At 38.9% G+C, this 23,476-nt stretch overlaps 1 protein-coding gene across 14 annotated transcripts in view; it reads left to right on the top strand.

The window, feature by feature from the left end:
• The window catches only part of app (Palmitoyltransferase app), a 73,892-nt gene that overhangs the window by 41,281 nt on the left and 9,135 nt on the right, over positions 1 to 23,476 (top strand). For all 14 annotated transcript variants that reach the window (XM_086837331.1, XM_020949004.2, XM_020949003.2 and 11 more), the window contains 3 exons: positions 12,394 to 13,716; positions 20,899 to 21,059; positions 21,681 to 21,865. In XM_086837331.1, coding sequence (XP_086693457.1) covers positions 13,526 to 13,716; positions 20,899 to 21,059; positions 21,681 to 21,865 — 537 coding nt within the window. In that variant the 5' untranslated portion in view covers positions 12,394 to 13,525. The remainder of the gene's footprint in view (positions 1 to 12,393; positions 13,717 to 20,898; positions 21,060 to 21,680; positions 21,866 to 23,476) is intronic.

Raw genomic sequence — 23,476 nt, 5'->3', positions numbered from 1 at the left:
TTTCCACATCCTTATTCCTGAGTAAACTTGACATAATTTTCTTGCCCTAAGCTCTGTGTAATTGCCAGCAAGTTCAAACTGTTTGGCAAACTAATCTCCTTGACACTGAACTCGAAGTCAAGTCGGCAAAGGCCAACAGAGAGATCAACTTTGGTGTACATATGTGTGTGTCCGGTGTCCCTCTACCCATTCACTTTCAATCTCACTGTCAATCGTCAATCGGTCAGTGGCCAAAATGTCATGTGTAACACCACAAAATTATCCCCAAAAAAAAAAGCAAGGGGGGGCCATGGTCACCTCATCCTTTAGCTCAAACTCCCTTAACCCACACTCCGTATGAGTGCTTTTTTTCCCTCCTCCCATGAGAGCGAGTTGGGGGTTAAATGCCAAACTCTTTGCACTTTGCCCACATCACTTTTGGTCACTCCCGTAACCCATATTCCGTAACCCATATACCGTAACCCGTATCCGTATCCGTATCCGTCGGTCAGTCCACAAAGACACACACACACGCAAACGAGTCAACAGTTTGTGGCCAACGTGGGAAACTGTCGGCTATGAAAAGCCGCTGGCTGCAATTTTCCCCTCCCCCCGAAAGCCGGCGATTTTCTCGATTGGCTCGAGGCAACTTGACGCCTGGAAATATGCACCGGCAACGCATTGCATTGCATGTTTTTGGCTCAATTCCAATTCATAAAAGGGGTGGAAGCTGCAGAGATTTTCATACCAACCCCCCTGCTGCAGTCGTGCTGAATTTATTGTGTTTGTTGTGCGAAATTAAATAAAAATTGAATTATGTTTATATCCGCCAGTTTGCTGTTATTGTTGGCTCTATAATAACGCGCTTTGTTTGCTTTTCCTCGAGTGTGCTCCCTCTGTCTGTCTGTCTGTCCATCTGTCTATGGCAATGTCTCCATGATCTCTGTCGCCCCGGTTTTCCCCGCCGTTTTCCGACCGGCCCCCCCGCTCCGTCTGTTTTTCATTTTGCATAATAAATTGCATTTTCCATGCCAGTGAGTCGCCGCCTCTCCATGCGACGCTCTCCTTCTCTATGTTTGTTTGGCTGAGTGTCGTCGTCGTCGCCGGCGCCCAGCTTCAGTCAGTTCTTTGTCCCTCAGCTCCTCTTAGGTCTCTGCAACTCCTTGTGCTTTTCCACCCTCTGATTTTCCACAACTCCTCCCCCCCGTAGAGTAGAGGAAAAGCATGCTGCGGAATGCATTGAAGTCGTATTTGCCGTGTGCCGTGTGCCCTGGCAATGGCTTTTGTCCCTCACTCTCTCAGTGCCCTGCTCTTTTCTTTTTTTAACATCGTCTGTGAACGCGGTTTTGCATTAATCTCATTTCATTGCCCTGGCTTGTTCTACAAGCGACTCCTCTCAATCCCCTCTCGAAGGTTTTTAAGCACCTTGCACAGGAAGAAATGTACCAGGTTCGAGAGTATTGAAATAAGAGAAAGAAAAGCTTTGGTTTTTACGTATATTTTGATGGGATTTCTTATAGAAAAAAAGGGATTAACAATAGCTACATATTATGGATTATATTTCTTTGAAGATCTTAGATAATTGCTGACTTCTTGATTCAAAATATTCTATAAAATTAATTTATATAAATGTTGTACACCTTAATACCTTCAACTCCTTTTAACTTCCCCCTTTCCTATGACACTTTTAATAGTATCCTGAAGCATTTCTGTTCCCACTCCTTTCTCCATTTTTTTTCTCCTGTAAAATCTGGTGGGGGTTCCTCCCTTTCGAAACCAGCATAAAACCCCTCAACTGATTCATCCGGGGCACAGCTGCTTCCGCTTGTACGCGCTAAATCAATTTGCTGTTTAAGCTCTGCCAGCTGTCGGCGGTTTGGAGCACCTTTTTGGCTTTCGCATCAGCGTCAGTCAAAGGGAAAATGGGTGCTAAGACACCCACAGCTTCCACGCTTTTCCTCTGAGTTTCCTTCTTTTTTTTTATACGTGCATGCTGCCGTTAAGTGATTTTCATGAGTTTAACGAAGTGGTTTTTTCCCCGCCCCGACTTGCACAAAGGAAAAGAAGCCCCACAATAACAACACACTAACAAACAAACAGGGAAAAAGTGTGCTACGTTTTCTTCTCCTTTTTTTTTTTTTTACATTTTCCCCAACTTGCGCCTTTGACTCATCGTGAACGAAAAAAAAATCCCAACATGACGGTGGTAATATCCCTCTGTTTTTTATGTTGTATTTTGTATCTTTCTTGTTCGGTTACTACTCTTTTTTTTTCTGCGGGGTAAGCACAACTTGTTCGCAAAATTTAATTACGCATACACTTAGGTTGATAAATTCAGGGGATACAAGTGAGCGTGTGTGGTTTTTGTAGAAGAGTGTTAAATACTCTACGAGTTGATTTTTTTAAAAGGAATACATTTTATATATAATAAGATAAATTGAATGACTATCTTAGAGCAACATAAAGATATATTTAACTATTATTTTTGACATTTTAAACAATTTTTGTATGTAATTTTCAAAATATTACGTATACGCAAAGTGTGACACAGTAGTCTAAGTCAATTTTATTTTCATAAGAATTCGTTTGCATATATTTATTATGTGATATTTTTATATCTAACATGTTAAATTATTTATTTATTCATTTTAATATCAAAATATTGCGTATACGCAATGTGTGACATACCATACTGAGTTTGTTTTTATTTTGGGAATATGATTTCTTCAGTTTCTTTTTTTATTTAATATTTACTTTGAACTTAATCCTTTGGTTTGCATCTTTACTCGTATTTATTTGTAGCATTTTAAATAATTTTTGTTTTAATAACCTTTAAATATATTACGTATACGCCATGTGTGTCACAGCATTCCAAGTAAATTTTTATTCAGATATGTAAACTTCTACACCTTTTCATTATATTTTTTTATTATGTTTCCAATTTTCTATCTTAAAAGCATTTACATAAAAGTAAAATATTTACAACTTTAAGAAAATAAACACATTTAAGCTATGAATTTATTACTTTTACCAGACAACTTCCCTTCTAATTTATTACCTCTCCCCGTTAGAGTGTTACAAAGTCGTTGTTACCATCAAAAATGTTTACAAAACAATAGATTTTTGAGTGTTGCCACTTTGTTCTACCATTTTATTGCGCGAATTTTCGAGCGCAAAAAAGAACTCGACAACAACAATAAAGAGCCGCGCCAGCAACAGTGGCATCATAACAAATGGAGCTCGCTTCAAAGAGTTTGCCCTTTTTTTTGTTTTTTTTGTCTGTTCACGTCACACAGCGGCACGCCCCCTCCGGCCGCCCTTATTTGGGTGTATGTGTGTGTGCGAGTTGTTTGATGCGCACATTTGAGCAATTTCAGAGGGCTGCTGCCGCTGTTTGTTTGCTTCCCTTGCCCCATGTTGCAAATTGCGAGTGTGAGCGTATGCGGCGCGTGTCAAAATTGGTTAAACGTGAGTGGCTTCCGCTTAGCCACTCGGCAACGCAGCTGCGTTTCGGTTGCCAAAAAAACCGAAACCGTAACCCGTAGCCAGCAAATCCAGAGTTTCGCAGGATTTTCACAGGACACGACCTGGGCCAAAGGTTAGTTCGCTGTCCGTTTAGGCAAATTAGCCGCGTATGCCATTGGCCTAGTGCCTAGGGGGGGAACTCCCTCTGGCTAGCTGCTAGCCTGGCTGACTGACTGGGCCATAAATCATGCCAAGACAGGTTCCTATTCCTGCTCCTGCTCCTGCTGCTGCTCTTGCCCCAGAAAAGTGGCAAGTAGAAAGTGGCTTGAATCAGGACCCCCTTCTCGTCTCTCCTCCACTCACAGGCTTAATCAAGCAAATGGCCAACACAAATCGGGAGCTCGTTTATTTTAAGCTGCCTCATAAGCAAGTCTAATTCGCAGCCATTCCAGTGAGTTATCGTTCTGTGGGTGCCTTTGTAGGGATTCTAGGGGTTCCTTTTAGCTGGGAATCAAGGTGTAGCCAAACAGTTGTTTACACAATATGCTTCATTTTATGGATTTAAAACCAAGAGATTTGTAATAAACAAGGAGTACAGAGTGTCTGAGGTGTGGCATTAACAGAAGTAAAATCTTTAAGGTCTTACTCTTATGACACAAGTAAATTAACTTTAAAATCCTCTCTTGCCCCAGCGTTGAAAACGAAAGCATTTGACATTTTCATTTGCCATGGCTTCCAATCTCTCCCTGGCTTATTGTATTAATTCCATTAGCCTTTTCCCTTAAACGTTGACAGGGGAATGTGCTCATTCCCAAAATGTATGCCATGACTTTCGCCATTTCGCTTGCAAAATGCAGATGTTGCTGATGTTTGGAGCGGCGAAACAAAAGCTGTCAACAACAAGTTGCCGGACAAAAGACGCCGCTGTCCGCTGCACATGCTAGGCAGGGTTTTTCTCTGTATCTCTGTGAGTGTGTGTGGGCCAGGACAGGACAGGACAGGCCAGGAGCCATCCAGCCATCCAGCAATCCGGCAATCCGACCATCTAACAATCCGGCAGTGGCCAACTAGCAAACTAGCAGCCAGGCGAACAATCGCCCCGACTTGTATGGGAACTCTTGACAAATAGCGCCTGGTTGGTCACAGCTGGTGGCGCATTCCCTTGGACAGATGTTCCTGTCACTCCGTCCGTGTCTCTGACTCTCGTAACCGTGTCCTTGTGCAGTAGGAAAAATAAATAGTAAAGAAACAAAATATAACATTTGATGAAAAAAAAAATTTAAATACAAATTTTTATATTAGAAAGTTGTGAGGGGTTTTAGTTAACTAATACTAAAAACAAATCGAATTTCTACTGTAGTTAATAATTGTGACTTTTAATTGTCTTTGAATCCTAAACTTATTTATTTATCCTATATAAAAAATTATCCTTGTATTATCTTTAAATAGTAAACAAAACGTTCTTTTTAATGCTTAATAAAATAGATTCTACACAAACCTTTAACTTATTAATTTCTACATAAAACAGTAATTTACTCCAATTTCCTGATTATTAAAAATATAATATATTTATATATAATATAATTTATTTACAGAATATTCCTCTTAAATCCATACCAAAAATAGTTTCTACATAAACCCCTAACTTATTCATATATATTCTAGTGAAACTTTAGTTCCATTCTTTTTTGAATCAATAACACATTACTTTCTGCATAATTTTTTCTTTGAGTGCATTCTCATTTGTGTCTGGAACCCTCGCTCTCCCTCTCTTTATGTCTGTGTGTGAGTGAGTGCATCGTCGTGGCGGCACTCATAAAACTAAATTTCTAAACAATCTGCGTTTGGCAATCTTATGCCGCTGTCGACGTTGCCGCTGCGCAACTTTATTGAAATGTTTGGCAGTTTTTCGTGTCCTACTCAATTTGTGTCACACAAAGACAGAGACAGGAGCAAGGACACAGACGGCGACAGAGCTATAGAGTGAGTGAGAGAAAGGGAGGCTAAAGGGACATGCCTGCCTGCTTGCCTGTCTGTTTGTGTTGCAATTTTGATTTTAGCAATTTTCCGTAGCATACTTTTTCGGGGCATGTGTGCATGTAAAAGCAAAGTTCTCGATTATGGGGCAAATTTGTGCCATGAACAATAATGACGAGACATCGGCCATCATCATTATGCACGAAACTTATTTACCCAACGAGTGTGAGTGTGTGCGACATTGGCAATTCATTGAATTCAGATTGAAATTCAATTGGATCATAATTCAAATTTACCACCAAAGTAGCCCCCGGGATTTGGCCATTTCAAACCAAAACCAAGACCAAAAGCAAAGCAAAGCCATTCCATCGAAATTCGTTGCGATTCGCTTCGTTTCGATTCCACCAGGGGCATTCGAGCGTGAGCGGGGCAATAACCAGAACTTTTCACATCGATACGATGCGAAATCGAAGATAAATAAAAGCCCCGAATAAGCAATAATCCCCCCTCTTCGTACCGTAAAGAAAATACTGTGAATCGTGCGAGATGGGCGTGGACTAGATAAAGATAAGGCAAAGGGACCAAAACTGGCCAAAATAAACATTTGTACATAATATAAATCGTTTTTTGGGGGGCTCTATCGGCCTTATCCGGGGCAACTGTTTCTCATTTATACATCATAAGCAGTTTGCAAGGCGAAGGCGTTTTCGCTGAATTGAATGCGGGTGAGGGAAAATATGTTTTTCTGGCCTTTTCATGCCTGCCTGCCTGCCTGCCTTGTTTTCCTTGAGTCATAAAGATTCTGTTATCTATAATCGGGACCCTCACATTATTCTCACATGAATAAAGTATATTTTTTATTTATTTGCGGGCATCCATAATCCCCTGGGGAGGGATTTTAAACAAACAAATTGTAAATATTAGATTAGCAGAAGTTATTAGAAGGAATATTGATAAATTTATAAAATAAATCTATAATAGTTTCCTATTTTATATTAAATTTATTAAAAAGTGGTATTAATAATCCAAAGCTCGAATATAAATCATTGTATTTACTTCCATCCTATTTATTTAATGTTTTATAAATTAATCTTGATAACCTTTATCTCAAATTAATTTTCATACAATTTATTTAGTTTTCTAAACAATTTTCTATATTGCTGTCATGTTTTATTGCTTTTATATTGACATCTATTATTGTTCTTTCCCTCTTCTGTTTTATCTTTGAGCTGAAAATGCTGGCAATAAAACTAAGATAGCTCTCTGGGCACTTCCACCTCTTGTCATTTGAATAGAATTGCAAACAATAGTTTTTTAATTTCTTCTTCAGCAAAACACTGTCCAGTGTTTGTCATAATAATTGTCATAGTGGACTAGGTTGTGGTTTAGTTTAAACTGTGCAAATTATTATCATCCGCAGACTGTTATTGCTGCAACTGTGCAAACATGGCAAATGGCATAGCAAACGACAATTAATTCCGTCCGCTGCACTGGTCGCTCCTAAGTCGACTTGGCACAAATGAAACAAACAAAACCAAAAAGCAAATGCTGAGTCAGTTCATCAGCGGGAGCAGTTGAACAGTTTCCATACAAAAAAAGCAAAACCAAAACCTAGCTCAACCTGAAACAAAAATAGGAATGGAAATGGAAACGAAAATAGAAAAATAGAAATGAAAATAGCAACAGAATCTGGTAGAGGGAAACCAAACAAAACATAGGGAAAGCATACAAAGCTACAGCGAATGACAGGAATAGAAAACAAAAAAACAGAAAAGTTGGCATTTGCCAAATGGACAGGAATTTATAAATTAAACCAAAACAATGAGCAAAGATTAACAACGGTTACCGACATACAGGACATACAGACAGGACCACCAACGTCGTATAAAACTCACATTTCGGCGACAATTGCGACGATAGTTTGTTGTGTTTGAGTTTTTCTTTCATTTCAAGCACTGAGGGAAGATGGGGTTTAATCCTTAAGTTTTATTATAAATGTAACACTTTATTAAATGCCTTTTGTGTCATAATAAAATACGTAACATAATATATTCTAAAAGTTTCTATTTATGTCTTAGTTGTGTAAACAATTTAAACATTACTTACTAACATAGAGGAGTCCAACTCACAGAATCTTTTGTATAATTTTAATGTAAATAAAATACATATCTCCTTAATTCCTTGTTTTTTTTTTTTTTTTTTTTAATATTTCCTAATTTCTAATTTATTAAGGAAAATCATTTTCCTTTTCCCACATTTTCTTTATGATTTTCCCCAAGTGTTTGTAATAAAATAAAGGAGAATCCTTGATGGCGACTTTTCGTTTGGTTCGACTGTCACGGCGACTTGACGGCTATGGCGAACGTCCTAGTCGTCGGCGATTGTAACTGTATATGTGTGACGGCAACAATTACATTGACAGGAGCAAAGGGAAACGCCAAAGCAAACACACAGACACACAGAGAGACAGGAACAGAGGACATGTGTGTGTGAGTGTGTGCGTGACTCGCTTGGCTGCCATAACGGAAATGGACGCCATGTCGGATGTTTGAGGAAATGTTCGTATAGCTGTAGCACCATATATGTGTGTGAGTGTGTGTGTGTGCTGCGGTCTATTAGTTGGGTGACTGTTTCAAAAACATTAAATTAGATGGCAGTTTGAAAGAGTGTCCTGTTGGCCATTGTCGAGAATATACCGATTGTTATAGCCTGTCCCTGTCCATGCCTTTCAAATCGAAACTAATTGGAATATGATGCGGAAATTATAGTGTTTGTGTCATAATATTTAATTGGAATGTTGGTAATTAAGTTTGCTAAGGTTTTCTTATGTTTGTGACAAGTTTTATTTTATAAATGTAAATGGGAGAAATATTTAAGGAAATGTTTAATGCATTTAGCTAAAAAAGTAATAGAAAGTATCTAACATTAGCTATGATATTTAATGCTTTCCCATAAATACAAACTTTCTTGTGATCATATTTATGTAAGAAACCATAAAGAATCTTCACCTAGATAACATTTTCAATATGAAAATCTATGGAATATTTAATTTACTTACTTTCCCATTTCCAAAAACGTAGGCCTTGCAAAATCCTTCACTTAATACCAAAATACATTCAAACATTGGTGAATTTTGACTATCGAGAGCTTTCTGTCATCACTCAAGTTATTATCCCCGTATCAAGAGGACTTCAATCATCTGAGGTACTCTGAGGACATCGAAACACTTTGGAGTAAGACCAAGTAACTAAACCAAAGGCAAATAAAGTAGATATGTACATAAATGCATGCATGTAAGCACGAGGGGATCTCTGGGCTCACTCATCCACTATTCATATGCAGTCCAGCGCCACTCGTGTTGCTAGAGTGTGTCTGCCGGTTTGTTTGTTTGTTTATTTGTTTGTTTTGTTTGTTTGTTTGTTTGCTGAACGAGTGGGCGAGTGCGAGTGCGAGTGCGAATGTGAATGCGAATGCAAGCGTTTGCGTAAATGAATGATCCCAGTCGAGTTGTGTTGAGTCGAGTCGAACTGAGCTGACTACTTCGCGGCCAAGGAGCGGGTCTTGAGGCTACACGTGGGAAATATAAAAGAATTTAGTCTTAAAATATTACATTTCAAACAAAAAATAAGACAACTTAATGATTTTTAAGGCATTTTATTTATTTCGCTTATTTTTGAATTATATTTCTATATTTACATAATTGATTGGAGCTGGGTTTGAGTTGGAAAACAGTAACAAATATAGTTATTATATTTATTTTCATACAAAAACCCAAGATCTTTTAATGAATTTTTAATTATTTATGCACATCTCATTGAGTTTTTGCTATTTTAATCTATAGTTAAATATTTATAAATTATTAAAATTAATTATTTTATTGTAGTATCTTGATCCTTTCCTGGTTAATTAGTTAAAATGTGGTAATTACTATGATCTTTTATAGGATCTTTCATAATTATCAAGTTTTTTATGGAACCTGTTGATTTAATAATAAATTTAATTCATAAATCCACAACCTTTTGACTTTTTTGAACTCAGTTTTTTGTGTAATTTTTCCAAATTCTAAACTATATTTAAATATTTATAAATGAGTTAAAATTTAAATTTTCCCATAGTGTATCATTGCCGTGCACGCATGGTTGCTATATAGCACTTGCCACGCCCCGCACCGCCTTCGTCCCCTCTTGAATGGCAAGTGTGCTCGCCATGCATGCGTATGAGTAACGAGAGTGAGAGTGCGGGTGAGTGCGATGAAGTGGGTGGTCGAGGAGGTTGGCTGAAGAGGCGCGGTTATGGTGGGTGGTGCTGCCATGATAGTGGCAAGGGGGGAGGTAGTAGGTGGTAGGTGGGAAAAGCGGTAAGCGGAAAGTGGAAAGCGCGGGGGCAACGTCAAGAGCCCTGGTGTTCAAGTGTTTGATGTATTACAAAATACGTATACGCAACCGCAGCCTACAATTACAATGCCAAGTGTCGGTTAGGTATATTTCTTACTCGCTCTCTCTCTGTTTATAGCTCTCTCATGTCCGCTAAGTGAGTGTGTGGGAGAGTGTGTTTGTTTACACGATGGTAATAATTTTTAAAAGTTTATCATGAATTTCGGGCATTATTTACTGGTAACTTTTGTTTGTTTGCATTTATTTTAAATAGTTTATGAAGTCTGCTAATCTTTAAACAGAAGGGAAATATTTGTTTGTGTTTATTATTTAATATAGTCAAAGGAAATAGTTAATTTGTTAAACAATTAATAGATTGTTTTCTTAAACTACTAAATTTAAAATTCACTTGATTCATATTACAAAACTTTTTTTCTTATATTTTTTGTCTAAAGGTCGTAGTCTCTCTAGCTAATATTATTGAAATAAGGAATTTAATTCGTTATTTTAATAAATAATAAATAAATGAATACATTTTTGTAGTTTATTTTGTTTAACTTCACCGCATAAACGTACTGCCTGCAAAAATTGTGGTAAATGGTAAATAATTTGCGTTAAAAAGTGCATTTTATTAATACCCACACATAGCCTGATGTTGTTTCCAGCATATTGATAATATATGGCATATAATTGGCCAAGACACCGTCACCACTTTCACTCTCTCCTCTCTCTCTATTGAATTTACCATAAGTGGCCATTTATTTCCATATTTGCGTTGAGTGGCACACTTCAAAGTTGACTCTTCTGTTGTGTTATGTTTTTCCATTTTTATTTTTTTTTTCTGTTGCTACTTTATGGTTATTGTTTTTGTGCTGGCACTTTGCATCGTTTCGGTTCAATTTATGAGTTTATTGAACAGCTCTCTGTGTGTGTGTGTTTGTGTGCTTGTGCCTTTAATTGGCACTTCTTGGCGCATGTCATCAGCTGTTGTTAATGTTAATTGAGCCAGCCTGTTAGGGCACTCAACCATTTCCATGCGAAATGCATGCAAATAATCGCACTGCGAGTGTATTAGAACAGTCGTTGCCGCTATAATTGCAACACAATTTGCATAAACATTGGCAAACGCCTGAGAAAACCATCTCCTGCTGTGGGGCATCTGTGACTGTGACTGGGGAGGGGAGTGTAGCTGGGAACTGTGACTGTGTGACTGTGACTGCGACTGCGATGGTGGTTCCCTTTTAAATGGGCGGCGTGTGCCCAATTAACGCAAATTGCGAATGCAAAGCGCCAGCATATTCGTTTTTGTGTACAGTCTAGGCTCTATAAAATGAACGAAATAAAATCTATTGTATTAAAAGGATATTTTTGTTTTTTAAACCACCTTTCATTATGGTTTCTATATAAATATATCATTTATGGTTATAATATTATTTAATTTAGTTATAAGTTCCTAAAAATTAATAGCTTTCCTCTTATGGAACCTCCACTGTAGTTTCCTGTGTATGTTTGCTGGTTTATTGCCATCCACAAACGCGCCTGTTTGCCTTAGATAACGGGTTCTGGAACCATGTTGCAGTGCCGGCACCATGCAGCGAAGGGAATGAGAAAGGGGAGAAGAAGAAGAAGGAGGAGGCAGAGGCGGAGCAATAACAACTTCCTGTCACGGGGGCGGCATACAGTGCGTATGCTTAACTTGATTAGCGCCAATTAGTCGACACAGTCGTCTCACAGTAAAGCCGCGAATAAGCGCATTTTCAGATGTAAATAATCTATGCGTTCTAAATCCCTTTGGTCGCTTTAAGTCGAAGCATAAATTATGAATTATCTAGATTTTGCTCAGTACGGAGAGTGGTATACTTTTTGCCAGGCAGGGATTTGAGGAAGGAAAAGCTACTCTCTCACTGAATATATTATGCAAAGTGTGTATTGTTGAGGGAAAACAAAATAAAAGGCTACCTAAGAGTATTACAAATATATTTCTGAGATTAAGAGTATAATAAATATATTAATAACAAAAAAATCATCTTAGAAATACGGGAAAGTAAATAAACTTCTTAAATCAGTTATAAGATAGCAATTTGTTTCCTATTTAAGTCCCCTAAATTTCCTATAATTAAAAGTTCAAGTCAATAAAGTCTGATTCCCTTTCACCATATTTAAATACAAAGTAAAGAATCGTCTTAGCTATTCAATTCCCCTCTAATATGCCTTGATCAATTATGAATAAAATATATATCTGGCAGCTATAACAAACCGATTGTGTTGGCATAAAAAAGTGATAAAATTTATCTTATAAATTTGCCAATTGAGAGGAAAATTCCTCCCCTTTCCACTTGTCCCTTGGCCAACTGACAATTCTCAGGCAATGCGATTAAAATTCGATAATAAAGACGAAGCCTGGCATAAAGGAATCCCTGGCAAAAGAGAGAGAACTTTGCCTCCTGCCTCCTTCCTTCATCCTACTTGCTACTTCCTTCCGCTTGTCGGCGCCCGCACAAAAGTTCTTAATCAAAATAACTTAATGATTATATTTGCTTGCAATTCCACAGTTGCTCACTCCTTTCACAAGTTTCCCTTCTGCTTCGCTCTTTCGCAGGACTCAACTCAAACTGGGCTAAAACCGGACCCGAAAACCAAACCAATTCGACGCCGACGCCAATTTTAACTACTGTTGGTGGCGCCAGCAGCGAATAGCGAATAATTGAATCATAAAGGACGCAAGGACGCGGACGTGCCACTGAATCGGAGCTGCCAGGCAGGCAGTCAGGAAGGCGGAGGGATCCAGGATCAACAAAAGCCGAGCAAATAATTGCTGTATAGTGTGCACGGGAACGAGGTCCAAAAACTCTTTCCCATCTCCTACCTAAATCGGTGGAGTGTTGGGATCCAGCATTGCGAAGGAGGCGGCTGCAGGGAAATGACAGCCGTCCTGCTTTAATTAAAGCCGCGGAGTGGGCGTGGGCGTGCGGGGGGCGTGGCGCCGCCGAAAGTGTGCTCTGCAATAAAAGGAGGAAATTGAAACGCAATGTGGCTGATGCCGCGGACCGTGGACAACGCAACAAAGTGGACGAAATTGCTTTTGGAACAGCACGGCCAGCTAGGCACTAGCACCAGGCAGGCATTAATTTTGATTAAATTCACCTGAAAACACTCGCATTTCCGACAGCCAGCCCGCATACCGAGTGAAATATTAGCCTAAAAAACAACAGCCAACTTTTAAGTATCCTGGATCCCGCAAAAAGAAGCAAGAGGAGTAGCAGGAGTAACAGGAGCAGGAGCAGCAGCAGGAGCAAGAGGAGGAGTAGAAGGTGGTGTCATCATCTTGCGCAAGTCGGTTTTGCGTGCCGCAGGCATTGCAACAGCCACACATGAACACGTCTCTCTGACAGCAGGAGGAGACGGAGGAGGGACGGACGGCCAAGTCGGGACCCCAGCACCAACGCAGCATAATTTCGTCAACTGCAGCCAGGGTGATCTGTCGGCGGCAGAGCGCATAACCCACCATTCCCCGGGACCCAATCCAAAACCCAGCCCACAATCATCATCATCATCAGCAGCAACAGTAGCAGGCAAGGCACAATCGCTGTCACAGTCAGCAACTGTTGTCAGCAAGAAAAAGGATCAGAAACAGGACACAGGACACAGTAGGAGGAGGAGCAGGAGCAGGAGCAGGAGCTGGAGCAGCACCAGGAACCAACTGAAAACCCATTTCCCAGGACCGCGCCCCAATGAATCTGCTGTGCTGCTGTTGTTGCAGTAACATGGCACCAAACCAGCGCGTCACACGCAAATGGGAACTGTTTGCCGGACGCAATAAATTCTACTGCGATGGATTGCTAATGTCCGCACCGCACACAGGCGTCTTCTACTTGACGTGCATCCTGATTACCGGCACCAGTGCGCTCTTCTTTGCCTTCGAGTGAGTATTACGTACCATGCTCATTTCAAGCATTTTGTCATCGAGATTTACACTGGTCGAAAAATGTGAGGAATAAGTAGCTTATACACAATAATTCAAAGTTTTTCAAATATTATTACTATGTCAAAAATTAATTAATTTCAATTCGAAAAGCTTGTCTATGCTAGTTTTTATTAGATTTATATATTTTATAGGCTCGGCAATGGATCCTTCACTGCGTGACAAGCTTCTGACTAAATAGAATTCCTAGAATTAATATGCAGCTTTATTAATTTAGAAGGAACTAGATTAGTTTGATCGATTTCTAATACGATTCCCTGATCCAAATTCTAACTGAAAGAAGGTTATACAAGCTTTAGTTTCCTCTATAATTTAATTTATATGCTAATTCCATTCAATATTTTCTCTCCGTGTGACAAATTGAGCTTCTGTGCATTTTTCCCCCTAGTTGCCGCCCCCTCTGGGTTGCATTGTGTGCAAAATGTATACGTTGCTAATTAAGCATTGGCCGGTAACCCTTCCGGATCACCCTTGAATCCCCCGGGTTTACCCGACTCCGCCCCGGCTCATGCTTGATTTCCAATTACGCCCACATTAATGGTCTCTGACTTTGGACTCTTGCTCTGGTTTCATCAGTATCATCGGGTTTCTCGTCCGGGTCCTGGATCCTGGGTCCGGTTACTGTCTGTTGTCTGGCATCCGTCGCCGTCGCCGTCTGCCCTCCTGCCCTTCTGCCCTTCGTCTCCGTATCCAATGGCATGTAATTATTGCTGTGCAACGTGGCGTATGCGTTATGCTTGGCCTGGCAAAAGGACGCTCCCCTCCTGCGAACTGTGCTGGCTACTTTTTCAGCTCCCGTTCCCGATGTCTCTGTGCTGGATCCGTTGAATTACGGTTGAATCCGTGTGGAGCGGATTGGTGAAAAGGGTTGGACAAATAGTTTCAGCTTTTGATTAGTCAATCCGTCCGGTTGTGTGGCATTCAAATATGTTTCCCTTGTCCCCAACTCGGCACTCTTCCTCTCTTCCTTTCAGACCACAAAACAGTAGTTTTAAATAGAATTTCCATTTCGAATTCAACCATCCGGTGCACATTTCTATTTCCTGATTACATATATGGACCAACTTTTCGCTTATTTAGCTTTTGGTGGTCCTTTAATGGTTTGCAAATTAAAGTTTCAAATTATTAATGTCCAAATGTTGATACCCAGACCTCTGATTGCTCGTTCTGCAAAGCTTCTTATAACTTTTTCTGTGGGATATGTGTTACGTTTTTAACAATTCACATAGTAAGAAGAAAGCAAGCTAACTTCGGTACGCCAAAGTTTATACACCCTTGCAAATAAAATTTCAATGACTAGGAATTAATGCAATGTAAATTATTTACATTTTTGTTAAGAAAGAATGAAGCAATGCCTGCTTTCCTTTCTTTCATTCATACATTTTATATTTACAGTTTTACATTCACAGTTTTGTATTTTCCCCAATTTTTAAAATTCTAAATTAAAATATAATGGCTATATATCAAATTTGATAAAAATCTTGTGAAACCTGGATAGGTTATAATTTTTTCTTTCTTAATTTTCCGATCGTTCCTATAGCAGCTATATATATGTTTATATATAGTGCACCGATTCGCCATGCTCCGACTTATAAACTTTTAAAAATATTTAGGAGATTAACTCCATAGTTTCATTCAAATAGCTTGCTCTTAAATTTGTGCCAAAACACATCTCGCACATCTATGCATATGATTCCCAACTAGTTCAAACATCCCCGGAACGAAGTGCCTGTTGCCGGCCAAGTCCCAGAAATGTGTTGTGTTACAAAAGTTGCAAGTCATTGTTTATTAGTGTTCAAAGTTAATTACTGATCATAGTTACTTACTGCTCATAGATACTTACTGTTCAGAGTTAATTACTGGTCATAGAAACTTACTGTTCAGAGTTACTTACTGCTCATAGTTCTTTTAATCGTCCGATTGTTCAAATGTAAATATATATATAGTCCACCGATTCGGCATGCTCCGACTTATATACTAGTAATATTATATAGAAGAATAACTCCACACTTTCATTCAAATAGCTTAAATTTGTTCCAAAACAAATCTCGCACATCTGAGCTTATGATTCTCAACTGGTTCAAACATCCCCGGAACGAAGTAACTTCTGCCGGCCAAGTCCCAGAAATGTGTTGTGTTACAAAAGTTGCAAGTCATTGTTTATTAGTGTTCAAAGTTAGTAACTGATCATACATAGTTAGTGGTCATAGATACTTACTAATCATAGTTAATTACTGGTTATATATACTTACTGGTCATAGATACTTACTGATTATAATTACTTACTGGTCATAGAGACTTACTGTTCAGAGTTACTTATTGGTCATAGAGCTTTACTGTTCAGAGTTTCTTGCTGGTTATAGATCCTTACTGATCATAGTTAATTAAGAATGATATTTCTAAAAATCATCCTATTGTTCCTATGTCAGCTATATATATGTATATATATAGTGCACCGATTCACCATGCTCCGACTTATAAACTTTTAAAAATATTTGGAAGATTAACTGCATAGTTTCATTCAAATAGCTCGCTCTTAAATTTGTGCCAAAACAAGTCTCGCACACATGTGTATATAATTCCCAATTGGTTCTAACATCCCCGGGACGAAGTGACTTCTACCAGCCAAGTCTCGGATACGTGTTGTGTTACAAAAGTTGCAAGTCATTGTTTATTAGTGTTCAGAGTTACTTACTGCTCATAGATACTTACTGTTTAGAGTTACTTACTGCTCATAGTGCTAAAAATCGTCCTATTGTTCAGCCATAAAAATGTATATTTATATAGTCCACTGATTCGGCATGCTCCGATTTATATACTATTAAAATTATATAGACGAATAACTCCATAGTTTCATTTAAATAGCTTGCTCTTAAATTTGTGCCAAAACTCATCTCGCACATCTATGCATATGATTCCCAACTAGTTCTAACATCCCCGGAACGAAGTGACTGCTGCCGGCCACGTCTAAGAAATGTGTTGTGTTACAAAAGTTGCAAGTCATTGTTTATTAGTGTTCAAAGTTAGTAACTGATCATACATAGTTAGTGGTCATAGATACTTACTGATCATAGTTACTTACTGGTCATAGATACTTACTGGTCATAGATACTTAGTGTTCAGAGTTAATTACTGGTCATAGATACTTACTGGTCATATGTTAGATACTCACTATTCAGAGTTACTTACTGCTCATAGTTAATTACGCATCATAGTTCTATAAATCGTCCGATTATTCCAATGTCAGCTATATATATGTATATATATAGTGCACCGATTCGCCATGCTCCGACTTATAAACTTTTAAAAATATTTAGAAGATTAACTCCATAGTTTCATTCAAAATGCTCGCTCTTAAATTTGTATCAAAACAAGTCTCGCACATCTGTGCATATGATTCCCAACTAGTTCTAACATCCCCGGAACGAAGTGACTTCTACCAGCCAAGTCTCGGATACGTGTTGTCTTACAAAAGTTGCAAGTCATTGTTTATTAGTGTTCAAAGTTAGTTACTGATCATACATGGTTAGTGGTCATAGATACTTACTGATCATAGTTACTTACTGGTCATAGAAAATTAGTGTTCAGAGTTAATTACTGGTCATAGATACTTACTGGTCATAGATACTCACTGTTGCTCATAGTTAATTACGCATCATAGTTCTATAAATCGTCCGATTGTTCCAATGTCAGCTATATATATGTATATATATAGTGCACCGATTCGCCATGCTCCGACTTATAAACTTTTAAAAAAAATTTAGAAGATTAACTCCGTTGTTTCATTCAAATAGCTTGCTCTTAAATTTGTGCCAAAGCAAGTCTCGCGCACATATATATATAATTCCCAATTGGTTCTAACATCCCCGGAACGAAGTGACTGCTGCCGGCCACGTCTCAGATATGTGTTGTGTTACAAAAGTTGCAAGTCATTGTTTATTAGTGTTCAAAGTTAGTTACTGATCATACATATTTACTGGTCATAGATACTTCCTGCTCAAACTTTCATAATGTTCATTTATACTTATTGTTTATTTATACTTACTGATCATAATTACTTATTGGTCATAGAGCCTTACTGTTCAGAGTTATTTACTAGTCTAGATACTTACTGAATGATATTTCTAAAAATCGTCCTATAGTTCCTATGTCGGCTATATATATGTAACTATTTATAGTCCACCGATTCGCCATGCTCCGACTTATATAGTAGTATAATTATATACACGAATAACTGCATAGTTTCATTTAAATAGCTTGCTCTTAAATTTGTTCCAAAAAAAATTTCGGACATCTGAGCTTATGATCCTCAACTGGTTCTAACATCTCCCGAGGGAAGTGACTTCTACCAGCCATGGTTCAGAAATGTGTTGTGTTACAAAAGTTGCAAGTCATTGTTTACAAGTGTTCAAAGTTAGTAAGTGATCATATATACTTAATGGTCCTAGATACTTACTGCTTATAGATACGGTTTAAATTTAATTAATGATTTTATTTATTTACTGATCATAGTTACTTAATGTTGATTGATACTTACTGTTCAGAGTTACTGCTCATAGATACTGTCTTACTGATTTTAGTTATTACTTATCATAGTTACATACTGTTGATGCTAAATATATACATATACTTTATATGGTCAGAGATGACTCCTTCACTGCGTTGCAAACTTCTGACTGAGATTATAATATCCAGCAAGGGTATAAAAAGTGAGTGAAATGAAAAAAGACATTTTCCTTTTGTGACGCTAAGTAGTCAAACGGCATTCGTTTATTACATGTCAAAGAAGATTATATTAGGAATCAAAAAGTGCAGCTCTTTCAAATGGAAACTCATACTGAAATCAAAAGGGAACAAAGACACAAAAAAGGTCTTCCCAAACAGAAATCAAAGAATGAACTAAAGTGAAACATTTCCACAGAAATGGCACTACTTTCACGTTGTTCCCATAATAATAATAACCATTGATTGCCATTTTCCCTGGTGGTCTTTACAACTAAATAAATACCCGAAGAGAGCGTGTGCTCATATGGAAAGCCCTGCAAATACGTTAAACTAAATTCAATTTTGGTTTGCAAGTTGTCCGTTGGCCGAAATAACGTATACGTCACGTAGTACAAATACAAATAAAACGGGGAAATGTTAAAGTTAAAGGGCTGTGTGCAGCATTCGCCTGCACACACCCTGACAGCGCGATTAGACAAAAATTATGCTCAACATTTTCTGCACGAAATCATTTCGGCACCAAATGTGTGCAGGCGGGGATGCTCCCACAAAGAAATTGAAATTCCCCTGGAGGAGCAACCAAGTTCTATACCTACATCTTGTGGCTCTGTGCCTGGGCGTGCTTCTAAAAATTTATTCGCTGCTGAAAAGCGGCGGCTGCAGCGCGATTTTATTTTCATTGCTTGCTTTACATTAGCGCACAGTCGAGTGGAAGAAGGAGAGGAGTTTTCCTCTTTTCCAGTATGAGTATGGATGGGCATTACAATATCTGCAATGCCTTTGAGTGCTCGCATAGTTATTCCTGCAGATATTTCGCACACATCCTGAGAATGCAGGCGGAGAAATTTAAGGAACAAATAGGGATTCGGGTAATCCGTAAGTCCTGATATAAGTAGGGATTCGAAATAATATTAGATTCGAATATAAAAATATGACTATAAAGGTTATTTTTGGAAGCTTCTTATCATGATAAAACTAGGCCATAACTTCCCTTCAATACAAAAACTATAATAAAGTAAAATTCGAAATCTAATTCGATCGGAATTTATTAAATTTATAACTGAATCATACAGAATATAGCCTTAAATTGTAGTTTTCTATATCAATTTTTCTTCTATACTCAAGTCCATTTAAAAATAAAAACCAATTTCTAATTTGGTTAATGGAAACTCTAGCAATTTTTGCCTTTGTTGAAATGAAATATTCAAGGGATTACCATAAAGTTAAAGTCAGCGTATTTGGCTTTTCAGGCACCAATTTGTATATATTTTTTTTTTTTGTTATTTTATCTTATTTTAAGGCCACAATTTTTATTCTGCATGTAGTTCAGCCCGAGGGATGTGTGAGCAAACTCAAATTGTGTTTCGTTCGACGCTCTATGGCGATGCAAATCGCTAAAAGGTAGCACACAATGCAAAACCAACCCGAGATCCCTTTTCCTTTACCCATTTTGAGCATTTTCTATTCTCTTTTTTCTATTTTCTATTTTCTATGGCATTGTCAGCGATTTGTTAGCTGAATGCGAGAAAAGCACTATTTTTTTGTGAATGCATTCCTATTTAAACTACGCTCCTTGCTGCATAGCAATGGGTTTGGGGAAATCGGCGTTGTCATGACAAATGTATTTAACTATTTTCGGTTTATTCTGCTGACAACTGTCCCCGAAATGATGATGATGATGGGGATGATAATGGTGCCTCCTCCTCCATCTGGGACTTGTCACACATAATTGTCACTGAGCTCTCTGGGTCCTTTGTGAGTTGACAGCGAGTGAAAGTTGCTGCTGCTGGTTGGATGCGGCGACTTTAGCTATTCACAAATCGTTGGCACACGCATTGGGCATTAAGTAACAATGACGGGCATATAGGCATTGTCCATGTACATGCCACATCCCATCCACGCATATGTATCCCCCATGGAAAGGATGCCCTGCCTGGTGGCTCCTGATGCCCAAAGTGCCTCATTTCGGGGGCATATTTGTACGAGCGCCCACATGGGGAGCATTTGCCAAATCACCGGGGACATTTGCATGCATTTTTGAGCAGGGGAACGCAGGACACGCCGCCCTCTAAATCCTGCACTGAATTCTGTGGCCGGCATGGCCTGCTTTCCCCAGGCTTTGGGCCGATTTGAGGAATCAATTTGCAATGAGGGCTTTTCCTCTCCAAATAAGTGTTTAATTGTAGTTTCAAAATTGCAGAGGATAAAAGTTCTATTAGCAATAAATTGAGACTTTATCACTCTTAAATACCCTGACTTTATTTATTACTAAATGAACTGAAACAATCAAGGCAATAGCAAGATGTTGCCCCATAATAATAATCATTATGATAAAACTTTAACAATAACAGAACATTAGATTAATGATGATTATTTTCCTTTTCATTTCCTTGACAGCTGTCCATTTCTGGCGGAGCGCATCAATCCGGTGATACCCATTGTGGGAGCGGTTCTATATTTCTTTACGATGAGCTCCTTGCTGCGTACAACCTTCACGGATCCGGGAGTCATACCGCGAGCCTCCAATGATGAGGCAGCCTATATCGAAAAGCAAATTGGTACGTTACTCATACGCCCCGTGGTACCATCACAGTCGCTGTTAAAGTCGCTGTAGCAATCGCAATCGCAGTCGCAGTCCTTGCGTCCATCCAAAAGGAAATGTGGCCAAGGTCGTTTGCCTGTTGCCTGAATATCCTTATCCTCTGACGCCTCTTTCACCCTCTGCCACGCCCACTCAAACACAGACACTTGCGTATACATATATATACATATATATATATATATATATTTGTTTTCACTTCATTAAGTCTGTATGAGTGTGGGGGCAGAGAGGGAAAAGGCAGCCAGCCAGAGTGGAGCTCACGTAACGTAAAAAGTAATGAGCGTGGCATGACATAGAATGAGAAAATAAAACTGCGATGGCGAAAAATGAAAATAAAAAAAAATCACAGGAAAAATATTTATTCCGTATATAAAAATCATCATCAAAGGCAAACGCTGCGTTGCCTTTGCACTAATGAGTTGCTGTTGTGTGTTGCCTTTGTATAAAATATTTAAAATGAGAAAACTTTGCTCTCTTCCCCCTTTTTTTCTTCCATGTCAACAAACGCACGTCGATGATGATGATGCTGATCCCTGATGCTGCATTTCCGCCCTGGATGTATATGGTTATGCTACAGAGGTGCCAAACTCTCTAAACAGCCCCACATATCGACCACCGCCAAGGACCAAGGAGGTCCTGGTCAAGGGACAAACGGTCAAGCTGAAATACTGCTTCACCTGCAAGATCTTCCGGCCGCCAAGGGCCTCACACTGCAGCCTGTGCGATAACTGTGTGGACCGCTTCGATCACCACTGTCCCTGGGTGAGTGAGTCACTTAGGTAGTCCGTCAGTGGTGTCCTTGTCAAGGACCCGTTGGCATCTCGTTAGCGGTGGCGCAATTTTAATCACTTCCCCAGCAGCAGCAGCTAGGAAATGGGAGATGGAAGCTAGAGGAGCTGCTGGCAGCTGGGAACTGGGAACCGGGTGGTGTCCCCAATGCTCGTCCTGACATTGAGCCTAGGCGTCGTGCATTAGGCGGAGGCGAAAAAGTGGGCCAACTCACACACACACAGAGAGAGAGGGAAAGTCAGGCCCCTCGCCTGTGACTTTAACCCAATTCCAGCGGCAACCGCTGAGGTTGCTAATTTTTTAGTAAAAATAATTTCAGCCAAGAGCGCGCACGTCACGTTTCCAGCTGAAACGTATAAAAAAGCGCACTCGGACTGCCTCAACCAATCCTTTGCTGCTTTTTCGTGTCTCTTTTTTAATATATATTTTCTTTTTTGGTGAAGGGGAAATCCCCGCGAGCGTCGCGCTGATGCAACAAGAGCTGGCGGTGGCTCTCTCTGTGTGTTTGTGGGTTTTGGCCAGGACCAAGCAAACAAGCCACACTTTGCACAAACATACACTGGCTTAAGTAGCCGCACACTCATATTTGCGAGAGCTGAGTGTGTGCGTGTGAGAGTGTGTAATTCAGGCAGGATATCCTCAGGGGGCCCAAATCATCGCGCACACATATTATCCTTGCTTACCCTTACCCCACAAGGCCCCCGAAAGTGTTAGTTTTTCATTCAGGGTTAGATGCGAAGACCGTTGCCATATTGCAGTCCCTGCCCTTAATCCTTAAATAATTATAATTGCTTACTCAGTACCTGTAATTTCACAGCGCGACAAATATTGATTTGCAAATTGCATTCACCTTGATGCTTAGCCTTTTTACAATCAATTTAAATTGACCTGCAAATGCATTTAGTTTTGTAGAAGGTCAGCCCTGCCATTAAATATTTGCAATGACTTGAGGTTTGATTTGCATTTTGCATTTGAAAAAAATAGTTTACCTTGCCCCCCTTTTTCCTGGGTGCTTAATAGATTTTAATGTCTTTGTGTGTGTGTGTTGGTAAATTGCATTCACCTTGATTTTAACTTCTTGCCCATCAATTTGCATTTTTGACCTGAAATCGTTTTGGCTTCTAAGGTTGCTTAGTTAAATTATTAAATATTAGCAAAGGTATATCTTATGACATTTGCTTAGTTAATATTTCAAAATGTTAAATTGATTTTAATAGCTGCTTTAATATTTATGTTGGAAAAACATTTAGAAAGAATATAAGGTGAGATGGTTATACAAAAAAAAAGGAATTCCAAATGATATTAATTTTTAAAGTATCTTATCATTGATAGCGTTAACAAGCTTCTAACTACGATTACCCTCAAAAGAAAATATTGCATTATTTAAATCGATATTTATTGGCATGCTCATAGATACTTACTGTTCAGAGTTAATTACTGGTCATAGATACTTATTGTTCAGAGTTACTAACTGCTTATAGTTCTATTAATCGTCCGATTGTTCAGATGTAAATATATATGTATATATATATATATAGTCCACCGATTCGGCATGCTCCGACTTATTTACTAGTAATTTTATAT

The sequence above is a fragment of the Drosophila serrata genome, unplaced genomic scaffold (genome assembly GCF_035046125.1).
Source record: "Drosophila serrata isolate PLE 108 unplaced genomic scaffold, ASM3504612v1 contig_66, whole genome shotgun sequence".
In the NCBI taxonomy this organism is placed as follows: Eukaryota; Metazoa; Arthropoda; class Insecta; order Diptera; family Drosophilidae; genus Drosophila; species Drosophila serrata.
The sequence above is the reverse complement of the archived record's forward strand: the minus strand, read 5'-3'. Positions and strand labels throughout refer to the sequence as shown.